Genomic DNA, 12,686 nt, shown 5'->3' on the forward strand with positions numbered 1-12,686 from the left:
TGCCATGCTTGCGCTACCATCGGCCTACCACGTCTACTCCACCTTTGGCCACTACGAGGCCGCTCCACATTGTCCACTGTAGCCACCTAACGGACCATGATCCTAAAGGTTCCCCATAGGGCTAACTACCCGATAAGGAGATGGGCCGGCCCACGGTCTGCCAGGAAGGCACATAATAAGGTGGCGTGACCTCCAAGGCAAGAAGGACGGACCTAGTCGGATTTACGAAAAGTCTATCTCAGTAATAGGATTAGAACTCTTTTATTGTAACCAAGTAGGACTAAAATTATGCACATGCCCTCTAGACTATATAAAGAGAGACAGGGGCATCCCCTTGTAACTTCTTCAGACATAGCAATCCAACGCAAGGCAACACGCCATACAGGATGTAGGGTATTACGCTATTCAGCAACCTAAACCTATATAAATCGTTGTCTTGCATTCATCATCGAGTTTAGCTTACGTCGATCCCCACCAATCCTCGTTCCGGGTAACCCCGTAACAAGGTTGCTGGTCATCAGACACCGACACCACCATTGAAGAGAGAATAGATGGGGAGAGAGGGCCACGTGTGCCTCCCAAAAGGGGCCAAGAGGCAGCAGGTGAGCCCACGCGAGCTAGGGGCGGCCTCCGCGTGACCACGCCACCTCCACCTCCACCTCCCGTGCCACTATTGGAGGGAGCATATAGGAAGAGAGAGGGATGGCGAGCCTGCGTGCGTCGACTAGAAGGGGTCGAAAGGGGAGCCCGCGCACGCTGCAGGGGCTGCCACTACGCAACCGCACCACCTCCTTCGCCCTAGCCACCATCGGAATAGAGGAGATATGGGGATAGAGAGGGACAGCAAGGTTGGGGACGGTGGCTAGTGTTACCGTTGGAGTCCAATACTTCGATGGATGTGGATGGATCAGTGCACGACCGGATTAATCCGATGGGTTGTATACAAGGGACTAGGCCTTCCTGCTGCAACACACAACTCCAATGCTCTCTAGTTTCTCCACTACGCCTCCAACACTGCCTCTGGAGTGCAACTCCGGTGACTATACCAGAAGTATGCTTACAGGCATCTTCTCTCTAACTCAAACTAGGCTCACCTGGAATCTTCAATGACCACACCAGATAGCTCTGGTGCCACCGAAAGATCCAGTGCACCTCTGGTGCTACTGAGTATATTTCTTCACATCCATTTGTTCGGGCTTCACTTCTTTGATGTCATGCTGTATGCTTGTCATCTAGGGTATTCAATGCTCCTCTTTGATCTTCCTTAGAGGTGTTGATTGCTTGATCTCTACCTTCGCCTAGCTAGCCCAAGTCATTCCCTTGCATCCGTAAGACTAAGTACCTTGTATACTAGCAAACATTGTTAGTCCTAATGGTTATGTTGTCACTGAACCACCAAAATCAATAAACCCTTGCTATGGCCCATATTTCTTGCACAGGTTTCATGATAGGTTTACATAATTTTTTTTTCAAATTTTCCATATTGGCATTAATATTACATACATCTTTCTTGTGTTACAAAAAAAAAGAGTTTTTCCATATTTGTCCTATGTTTTAAAAAATGAATATTTAGAAATAAATATAATAATTATATCCATATATGACCTCTAACTCTAAGGATCCTATGAGTAAATCACATTTTTTTCAGTCATATCCTCCATTTAATATCTAACTAAGTGGACAGTCCACAGTAATTTAACTGTAGAAGAGCAAATACCATTCACCGAACTTAGGGACCATTTGGATCACTTTGGATTATTGTATTCTAAATTGTGAATTGGCATGGTAATCTAAACTATGGATTGTAGTAATCTGGTTTTATTTGGTACCCAAGATTATAGGTGTTGGGTTTTTGTTGGATGTGGCTTACTGGATTCCAATAATCCACTGGTTGGATTATTATATTATGTCCCATAATCTAGCTAGGCATTTTGAATCTCTTAGAGATTATTGTTGTCAGAATAAGGTGATCCATATAGGCCCTTAAGTAGTAGTGGCACCATATGCATTGGTTGCAACATTGTTGTTGGTGATCCAAACCAATACATAGTTGCCCCATCTGCATTGATTTGCATCGTCACTGGATGACATTTTTTGGCAGTATGCTCCACGAGAGTGAGCTCGATTTTGTGTTTCTGAAGAAGCGTTCTTTAGTGCCACATTTCTGCTCAACTGAGCATCCAGTCCAGTCTCCTATTCAGATCAAAGCTCACGTGACCCAGTTCGAAATATGTCCTCCAAGCAAGGTTTACCTGAGAGTAGAGAGAGAAATTACGAGGTGACATACTCGCTGCCTATCAAGAGACGACTTTTACAGAGGTTGTCGGTTTTATGCCAGCATATATGAACTTACCTGATCAAATATATAAATCTTCTTTATCCAGTTTGTTGAGCTCACGTATTATATCCCATACAAAAGGTCTTCTGTTCGGGTCTTTGTGCAAGCAGCTTTGAGCCAATTCGAGGCATTTTGTCACTTGATGAACCGATCGGCATATGTTTTCCTGATTTGTTCCACCTTTGTTCCCATCTACAAAGTACCTGCCATTTATCTGAGTTGACTAAGAATAGTACCAGAATATTTAGTACAAATACCATGAATGCACGCCATTTGGAGCTCATCAAACTATCGGAGCAACACCAGAATTTTATCGTTTATGCCGAATTCGAGCATCCTAAAATAATGGGACCAAAAATATTTCTGAACTATATATATATACACACGCACGTGCTATTCTACACCCTAGGTGTAGAATAATTATACTACACCAAGCTGTTATACTGAAAAAAATTCAGTACAATTCAGTAGCCATGTGCCAGTATTATTCAGTATTCGTGGTACTGACGTTACTGCTAACTGATACTGAACCCGGTTCAGTATTATTCAATATTTCGTGACCAGAATATATATTGTAGTGATAGTTCCTTGTAAAATCCACCTTGCCAGGAAAAAAAAATAAAAATGGACCTAGCTTGATGAATGCTAGAAGAAATTGTGAAATTGTCATTTTACCTAGTAACATCAACAAATTATTTTTTCGGAGCTAGCAAAAGTGCAGCTATTTGTCATGTGCACAATAAAACTCTTATAATTTCATAATAAATTTAAAATTCGGTTTTCTTTCCTCAGCTGCCCCTTTGCCAAATGTGCATTTGTTATGGGAGAATTAGTAGACACAATGTGTTTTGTGGGTGGAGACTTAAATTCTGTTGGTTGTTTGGTGTTGCTGTGCATTTTAATAGGATGGAGAAAGGAATTCGAAGGTCTAACTCTTACAATTTTAAGAGTTACCCTCATCAAGGACATGTACAACAGTGCTGTGACTAGTGTTCCTAACAAATGATGGTAACACAGATTTCTTCCCGATTAAAATAGGACTACATCAAGGGTTAGCCCTGAGCCTGTATCTCTTTGCCTTGATAATGGATGAGGTTACAAGGAACATTCAAGGGGATATCCCTTGGTGTATGCTTTTCGCAGACGATATTGTGTTAGTTGATGAAAACCAGGCAGGAGTAAATTGGAAACTGGAGTTGTGGCGGCAGACCCTTGAGTCCAAAGGTTTCAGAGTAAGCAGAACTATGTGGCTTTGGCACTGCTGCACATGAGGAGGGAGATGTGAGTTCGGAAGGTCAAATAGTGCCTAAGAAAGATGCCTTTCGATATCTAGGACCGATGCTACAGAGGGATGGAAATATTAATGCAGACTTTAGCCATAGAATCAAAGCAGGTGGATGAAGTCGCGCCAAGCATCTGGCATTCTCTATGACGAGAGGGTACCTAAAAAGCTAAAAGGCAAGTTTTATAGAACAATGATTAGACCCGCTATGTTGTATGGAGTAGAATGTTGGCCTACAAAAAGACGACATGTTCAACAACTGAGTGTTGCAGAAATGCGTATGTTGCACTGGATTTGTGGTCACACAAGAATCGACCGAGTTCAGAATGATGATATACATGATCGTCTAGGGGTAGCACCAATTAAAGAAAAACTTGTCCAACATTGGTTGAGGTGGTTTGGCCATGAACAAAGAAGACCTTTAGTGTATTGTGGAGTTCTAAGTCAAGATAACAATGTGAGGAGAGGTAGAGGAAGCACTACCGGAAACCGGCACTTTGCCAAGTGCCGGAGGCTTTGCCAAGTGTATTTTATAGGGCACTCGGCAAAGACGGTCTTTGCCGAGTGCCAAATAAAATACACTCGGCAAAAAAAAACACTCAACAAAGATGGCTTTGCCGAGTGTTTTTTTCTGGCACTCGGCAAAGATGTATTTTGCCGAGTGCTATTTTTCTGGCACACGGCAAAATGCGTCTTTGCCGAGTGCCTTTTTTCTGGCACTCGGCAAAGATGTATTTTGCCGAGTGCCATTTTTTGGCACTCGGCAAAATGCGTCTTTGCCGAGTGCCTTTGTTTTGGCACTCGGCAAAGAGGCATTTTGCCGTGTGCATTTTTTTTGGCCCTCGGCAAATTATTTTTTTCAAAGCAATTTTTGAGGCCCTAAATGAATTCAAATGAAAAACTTTTCAACTACAAAGTTGTATAACTTCTCAAGATCTACAAAGATTATTTTGGTCATTTCTTCATTTGACAAAACGATAATAACGGTTGTTCATAAAATCTACATCTCTCATATCTCTTATATTAGTTTCATGAAAGTAGAAGAGAGATATATAAGATTTGTGAACAATGTTACTACCACTATGTCGAATGAACAAATGACCAAAATAAACTTTGTAGATCTTGAGAAGTTATGAAATTTTGTAGTTGGCAACATTTTGATTTGAAATCATCTTGTCATGCAAAAACGACGTTTGAATTTGAAAATTTTAAAATTTTAATTTTTCAAAAGAGCTCGGATGGAAAAACTTCCTAAATGAAAATTGTAGATCTCTAAAAGTTATGAAACTATGTAGTTGACAACTTTTTGATTTGAAATCATCTTATCATGCAAAACTACGTTTGAATCTCTCAAATTTGAAATTCGAATTTTTCAAACGACCTCGGATAGAAAAACTTCCTAAATGAAAATTGTACATCTCGAAAAGTTATGAAACTTTGTAGTTGACCACTTTTTTATTTGAATTCGTTTAGGGCCTCAAACAAGCAATTTACTCTCGGTTTAGTATAATATATGAGGATAGATAACGGAATCTAGACACAAGTGACAGTGTAGTGCAGTGGTAGAGTAGCAGACATGCGAGGGAGAGGTCGTGAGTTTGAATCCCGCCGGCCGCGTTAACCGCGAATTTTGTGCAAAAAATGCAGCGACTTCGATGGAGTCGGGCGCGCGCTGCCGGTGGCGGCCTCGCCCGAAAAAAAAATTCGGGTTTTTTTGCTATTATTTTTGGGTTTTTTCGCATTTTTATTTTGCCGAGTGTAAATCTTTGCCGAGTGCTTTTCCGGCACTCGGCGAAGTCTTTGCCGAGTGTCCGACAAAAAACACTCGGCAAAGTCTGTTTGCGACTAAAATTCGCCGAGTGTCGTTTGCCGAGTGTCGACACTCGGCAAACCCTTTGCCGAGTGTTTTTTAGGCTTTGCTCCTGATTCCCGTAGTGAAGACCGCAATTGACATGGGAGAGGCAATAAAAAGATATTTGAAAGGTTTGGATATACCTAGAGATCTGTGTTTGAATAGGAGTGCTTGGAAAGCAGCTATTGATGTACCTGAACCGTGACTATGAGCTCTTGTTGGGTTTCAACTCTAGTCTACTCCAACTTACTTGGAACTAAAAGACTTTGTTGTTGTTGTTGTTGTTGTTGTTGTTGTTGTTGTTGTTGTTATATTATGCTACCCTTCACAAAACATTGCTAGTTGTTTGTGCTAGGAACATTTTAAAGGCTTTTTAGTATAAAATAAGACTTCCTTAGCCTTCGCCAATGCAACAAACAATTAATGTAGTCTGGATGTATAGTTAAAATGCATAAATATGTAGATAAAATAAGGTTGGCGTGGTTTATGAAAAAGGGTTCAAATGAAACGAGGAGATAAATCACACGTACATTAGTAATACTAGGATTCTTCTTACTTCCAGTCACCAACTCTATGATTATGATGCCCAGACTATAAATGTCTGCCTTGCGTGATGTCACGCCATCAGAAATCCTCTCTGGAGCAGAGTATCCACTGCATAATTATAATGAAAGTTCGTTATGACATAAAGAAAAGGGAAGGTATGAAAATAAGGAGAAAGAACAAATGCGCCATTCCAAACATGGAAATCAATAAACTCCATGGTAAGCTCTTGCATGATATTAAATAGAATATCGAAGCAGGTTTCCAATGTCAGGAGAGACAATTGACATGAATCATACAAAGCATTTGTTGTCCACTCACCAGCATGATCCAGTGGGAAAAAAAAACAAAAACAATTATTACCTACCTTTACAGTTGCGTCTTAGCAATTTCCAGTTTTTGACTCGAAAACTATAGTGATAATTTTATGGAACCTTATGAACTTAGCCATACTGTAGTGTGTAACTTACAGCTGCCGCAGACATTTATCACTCGTACATACGAGTTTTGATATACCAAAATTTGCAATCTTTGGAACCATGTCCTCATCTAGTAGGATACTTGCAGGCTTGAGGTCCATGTGAATGATATCCTTTTCCTTGTGAAGATAACATAAACCCTCACAGATTCCCTTAATTATCTGATAACGTGTATGCCATTCAAGCCCACTTAATTCATCTGCAAAAATAAAATAACAATATGAATGTACTGTGTGCATCTACCAAATGGCCATTTTGTATTTTCTGTGTTTGACATATAACCAAACATTAGTGAAATAAAATGAAGAACCGATAAAATTGAAGGTTATGAAATAAAAGAAGTAAAATGATTATATGGAATGTATTATATACTTATGTAAATGCACATAGATTTATATTATATTACCAGAAAGATGTTCGCCAAGGTTTCCTTTGCTTATATACTCGAAACATAGGAATCTTTCCAGTTTCTCAGCAATGACAACGTCACCACCTATTTCTACCTCCTTTTCTACTGTATAAGAACAGTATCCTAGAAACCGCAATACATTTTGATGCTGAGCCAACGTCATATTTCCAATCTGCTGATGAAACATCCCATCGTTAATATTGAGGTTTCCTGTAAGCCTTGTCACAACAACAATCTGCACGATAGCCTGTTTAACCTTATATGTGTTAGCGTGGCTATGATAATATAAAGTTCAGATAAGCTGTATGGAAACTTGCTCGAAAGGTCCAACAAAAAGATTAATTTTTACCTTGAAACATTCTCCGAGTTCATTATGACCAATCTTTCGCTCATCAGAAAAGTTTTGAGTGATGAATTGTAAAAGTGGATATGACAGATTACTTGGCTTTTCTCTTCCCTCAACTATATGCTCCAACACATTTAGATCCTCATATATATCAGCAAATCTATGTAAACGATGTGGTCAAAGTTAGGCACAATGAAAAATCAGCTTGCTTCCTGAATAGAGCAAACTAACAGGTAGAACTTCATGAATTCCTTAAAACGCCCGAAACCTATTTATTCTTTCCCTAATCCTGCTGTTAACCCAATGCCTTGACCTCCACCATGCCAATCATCTTCTTCAGCTCAGAGAACCGAAGCCGTCCGAGTGACTTGGTGAGGATGTCAGCGAATTGCCGACCAGTTTCGACGAACTCGATGACGATCTGCCCTCCATCGACGCAGTCCCTGAGGAAGTGGAACTTGATGTCGATATGCTTGCTCCGGTCGTGGAGGACCGGATTCTTGGCGAGGGCGATGGCGGGCTGGTTGTCCACCATCAGTGCTGGCGGACGAGCTTTCTCGCCGATCAGCTCGCCCAGCAGCCGGCGCAGCCACACAAGCTTGGCATGCCGCTTGTGGCCGCCGCCACGTACTCCGCCTCGCACTGTAGACAGTGCCTACCACCTTCTGCTTCAGCGACTAGCCATGAAATTGGAGCCGACCCGAGGAAGACGAGCACGCCGGAGGTGCTCCGCCGTCTGTCGATGTCGCCCGCCATGTCTGCATCGCTGAAGACCATGAGCCGCAGCCCACTTCCACCGCCGGTCTTGGGGAAGACAATCCCCTGATCCATCGTCCCCTTGACGTTAGCGCAGCAGCCGCTTCACCGCGGCCCAATGATCCTCTCGAGGATCCTCCATGAAGCGGCCGACATAGCCCACGGCGAACGCAATGTCCGGCCTTGTGTGGACTAGGTAGCGCAGCCCGCCGACGATGCTCCGGTAGAGTGTTGCATCTACCTTCGCCGCGGTGCTGGCCTTTGTCAGCTTCAGCCGCTCCTCCATCGGAGTCGCGCATGGCTTGCAATCCGCCATGCCGCTCCGCTCCAACAACTTCACCGCTGTACGCGCTCTGACCGAGCGTGAGCGCCTCCTTCCCCTGTTTCACCATCGATGCCGAGATAGTAGGAGAGCAGCGCCGAGATCGCTCATTCGAAAAACGAGCCAGCCATCTCGCGCTTGAAGCTGTCGATGTCCTCCGCACGCGCGCCGGTGTCGATCAAGTCGTCCACATACACGCCGACGACTGAGTTCCTCCTTCCCCCGTCGCCGCGTGTAGAGGGCATGCTCTGTTGCGCAGCTGCGTGAACCCAAGCGCGCCCAGCAGTGGCGTCAAGCTTGGCGTTCCATGCCCGCTGGGTCCTACCGTAGCCCGTAGAGCGCCTTGCGCAGTCGGAGCACCTTGTGCTCTGCTCCCTTGACGGCGAAGCCCGGAGCTTGCCTGACGAAGACCGTCTCCGCCAGCTCAGCCATTGAGGAAGGCCGATTTTACGTCCAGGTGATGGACGCGCCAGTCCCTTGCCTACTGCCAAAGCCAGCAGCAGTCGGACGGACTCCATGCACGCCACTGGCGCAAAGACTTCCTCAAAGTCGATGCCCTCACACTAGACGAAGCCGCGGGCGACGAGACGCGCCTTGTGCTTGATGATGGCGCCGCGCTCGTCCTGCTTCACCTTGCACACCCACTTCAGCCCAATCGGATGGATCCTAGAGGCCGATCGAGGAGCTCCCAAGTCTCGTTCTCCTCGATCGCCTTCATCTCCTCTAGCATCGCCCATCGCCAATTGGCGTCGTGCTCGGCCAGCACGAACGTGGATGGCTCCTCTGCACTAACAAGAAGTAGCTCTTGATCGTCGAGCAGCCGACTCGCCAGGCCCAAGGCCCCTACATTGCCGATGATGTTGTCCAACCTGCGGAACCGCACCTCCTCACCGTCGTGGAAGGCATCCACAAACTCGCTGATGTCGCTTGGAGGAGAGGTGAACTCGATCGGTGTCGATGGAGTCCTCTGTTCCACAGGAGTGGTCGGCACTGCTGCTAGAGTGCCCGGCACCCCTGCTGGAGCACCCGGCACCACTTCTGGACCGCTCGGCACCACTGTAGGACCGCTCAGCACCACTCCTAGAGTGCTCAGCACCAATGCAAGACCTCTCGGCACCACTCCTGGAGTTCTCAGCACCAATGCAGGACCGCTCAGCACCACTCCTGGAGTGCTCGGCACCACTTCTGAAGTGGTCGGATCCACTGCTGGAGTGATCGGCTCTGCTGCTGGAGTGGTCAGCACCTCGTCTCCAGTGTCTCCACCATCGTGGATGACTAAATGCTCGACGATGAAGGTGCTGCTGAAGCCGTCAGCTTCCCCCGTGGCCTAGACCCTCCCAGTCCCAGGCTGCCTTCTCGTCGAACACGACATCGCGTGAGACAACCACCATGCCTCCACGCGTGTCAGAGCTGATACGCTTTGGTGCCCTCCTCGTAGCCCAGGAGCACCATCGGCGTGCTCCTGTCTTCCAGCTTGGTAAGGAACGACTTCGTCTTCTTGACATGGCCGATGCAACCGAACGTCATGAGGAAGGACACGCTCGGCTTGCTCCCGTGCCATGCTTAGAACGGCGTCACGCCCTTTAGGGCCTTTGTGGGCGCGCGATTGAGGATGAACACCGCCGTGGTCACCGCCTCTCCCCAGAACTGTGCTGGCATGCTCTTGGCTTTCATCATGGATCGAGCCATGCCGACCACCATCTGGTTCCTGCCGCTCCACCACTCCATTCTGCTACGGTGAGTACGGCGCGGTGTGGTGTCGCACCACACCCTGATCCGCGCAGTACGCAGCGAACTCCACCGAAGTGAATTCTGCCGCCGCGATCTATCCTCAGCACAGCGCAGCTTCTTCCCGGACTCTGCCTCCGCCCACGTCCTGGAACCTCTTGATCACATCCGCCGCCTCGTCCTTGCTCGTCAGGAGTTGCAGCCACATGTAGCGACTGCAATCATCCACGAGCAGAAGGAAATACCACCGCTCGCCGTGCGTGGCCGGCGTGATTGGCCCGCAGAGGTCGCCGTGGACGAGCTCGAGGGCATCCGCCGCGCGATACTTGGCCGCCTTTGGGAACGGTAGCCTCCTCTGCTTCTCGACCAGGCAGCTGTCACACAACTCGCCTACGTGCTCGATGTGGGGCAGCCCTCGAACCATCTACTCCAGCCGACCGAGCGCGTCGAAGCTGAGATGTCCGAACCGGGCATGCCACAACCATGGCTCCTTGGTGTGCTGCGTTGCCAGGCACACCGGCTGCTCCACCTTCAAATCGAGCAGGTACAATCGATTACGGGAGTGTTTTACCTTGGCGAGAAGACGCCGCTCCTGATCACGGATCTTCAAGATCCCGCTCTCGATCAGTATCTCGCACGCGCGCTCGTAAAGCTGCCCGATGCTGACGATGCTCGAGCACAGCTGTGGGATGTAATCCATCAGTGCGCGGTGCTCACCGTTCTAATACCACTTGTCCCGAGAACTCTCCGCACAGGTGAGCAATCTGCTCACCGGCACTCACACTAGGCTAGAGGTTGAAGAGGGGTTGAGAACAGCACACACACGAGCTCCGACGCTGGCCGGACTCTGTTTCCTAAATGTGGCGAACTGAACATTTCTATTGCTATGCTAGCTGATATATACAACTCTAACTGTACCTTGCTAGGTACAAGGGTAGTTGGCAAGTACTCCAACCCCCAACTACTCCTATCTAATCCTAGTACACAGACATGTCCTATTGTCATGCTGCTACAGTGACTAGATGTGACAGCAGGACTGACTTCTGTGCCAACCCCTGCTGCGCGGGTACAGAGAGAGGGAGCACCAGATTATTTCTAACATTTATTTTCCAGTTTGGTCATTCATTGGCACCGCATAAGTAATAGATTATTCAAAACAAATCCCCATAAGTCACTCTAGTGTTTTAGATGGCAATAGGAAACATAAAAAAGTTAATGCAATTGGTGCTCTATACATCAATATACTCAATTCATTGCACATTATTACCCTGAACAAGCAACAGAAATTCAATGTGTGTCGATTCAGCTAGCTACTAATCATCATTTGTATGTGACTGGCAAAACCAGATCATTATAAGGTGCCATACCTAGTTAAGCAATTGCATCGCATCAGTTGGATAATAACTAACTTGGCCTTATGTAATGGAAGAAAAAGGAAACCAGGCTTGTGCGAATTAAGAAAATATAAGAGTAATAATGTTTGGTGAATCTGTAAGTTCCTATGTCAAATTGGCACAGGAACTTATTAAAAAAATTACCATGTGTATACCTAGAATATTCATGAAGAGCTCGTACGGACAGTGCTTGGAATCTTTTAACAATCTGCAGTTCAAAGCAAAAAGATAAGCAGGTTTATTTTGTCATCTTAAATTTAAGTAGACAAAATAAAAATCCAAATAAAGCATAACTTCCTAGAATGTCTAGTCAAACATCTCCAACCTTGACCATTAGTTAAATAAAAAGCTATTTTTATTAGTCACAATAAAATAGTATAAATGTTTTCCAGTGAAAAATATTTTTAGACTACAGTATTAAATTGGAACACTATTATTAGTATCCGTAGAAACATAATGAAGATTGGAGGAATCACCACACACCTATTGTGAGTGGTGCCTTTCATATATATAACCATGTACAGGGATAGTACTAGCTTGTGATACAATTTAGCGTGGTACAACAATAGGCTATACAATTATCCTAATACCTGCCCACAGTCGTAGCGGTAGAATCACGGATGCATAGACTTGGTCCAGAAGTAAAAAAAAAAAAAAAAAAAACTGTACAGGGAGATGCTGCAGATGTACGAGGCAAAGCGCTGGTTCCAAGCCCAGGGAGCCTGCTTAGGGCCCGTACAAGGATTTCTGCCAGAAGACAAACATAGTCAGGGAACAGCGGGGTCCACATAGCCCTGATGGCTGCTGGTAGTACATGGTCCTCCCAAGGTGACCGTGGAGGAAGGTGTTCTTCACAACGAGCTGATGAATAGGCCAATCACGTGAGGCAATGATCTTGAGGACAATGTGGATCGTCCCCAGGTTTGACAATGGTGCCTGAACGTCTCGTCATAGTTGATGTTGACTTGCTGGGAGAAGCCCCGGATGACCCAGCGTGCCTTTTGCCAAGCCAGGGAGCTGTAAGAGTAGAACATGTGCTTGTACAGCCACTTGCCAGTGACAACGTTAGCACCTGGCAGTCGAGGCACGAGGCGCGAGGTGTCGTTCTCGATGAGAGCCTTGTACTCCTCCGCCATTTGCAGCACGCCAATTGGGGTTGATGAGGACGCTACAATAGTTCAGTCAGGATAGGCAAGGCCGTCGTGGCGGAGAGGTTGAGGCAGTCGACGGCGCGCAG

General features: G+C 45.8%; 1 protein-coding gene across 1 annotated transcript; it reads right to left on the minus strand.

The window, feature by feature from the left end:
* Positions 1–1,689: 1,689 nt before the first annotated feature.
* Positions 1,690–12,061, minus strand: LOC136483058 (cysteine-rich receptor-like protein kinase 43). The gene is made up of 8 exons (XM_066480173.1): positions 12,040–12,061; positions 11,605–11,657; positions 7,253–7,409; positions 6,901–7,150; positions 6,486–6,693; positions 6,003–6,126; positions 2,354–2,552; positions 1,690–2,252 (listed from the first exon to the last, which is right to left on the minus strand). Exons 4-7 carry the CDS (start codon positions 7,088–7,090, stop codon positions 2,358–2,360), a joined length of 717 nt encoding a protein of 238 aa, XP_066336270.1. The 5' UTR covers positions 7,091–7,150; positions 7,253–7,409; positions 11,605–11,657; positions 12,040–12,061; the 3' UTR covers positions 1,690–2,252; positions 2,354–2,357.
* Between the last annotated feature and the right edge of the window lie 625 nt (positions 12,062–12,686).

The sequence above is a fragment of the Miscanthus floridulus genome, chromosome 9 (genome assembly GCF_019320115.1).
Source record: "Miscanthus floridulus cultivar M001 chromosome 9, ASM1932011v1, whole genome shotgun sequence".
Taxonomy (NCBI): Eukaryota; Viridiplantae; Streptophyta; class Magnoliopsida; order Poales; family Poaceae; genus Miscanthus; species Miscanthus floridulus.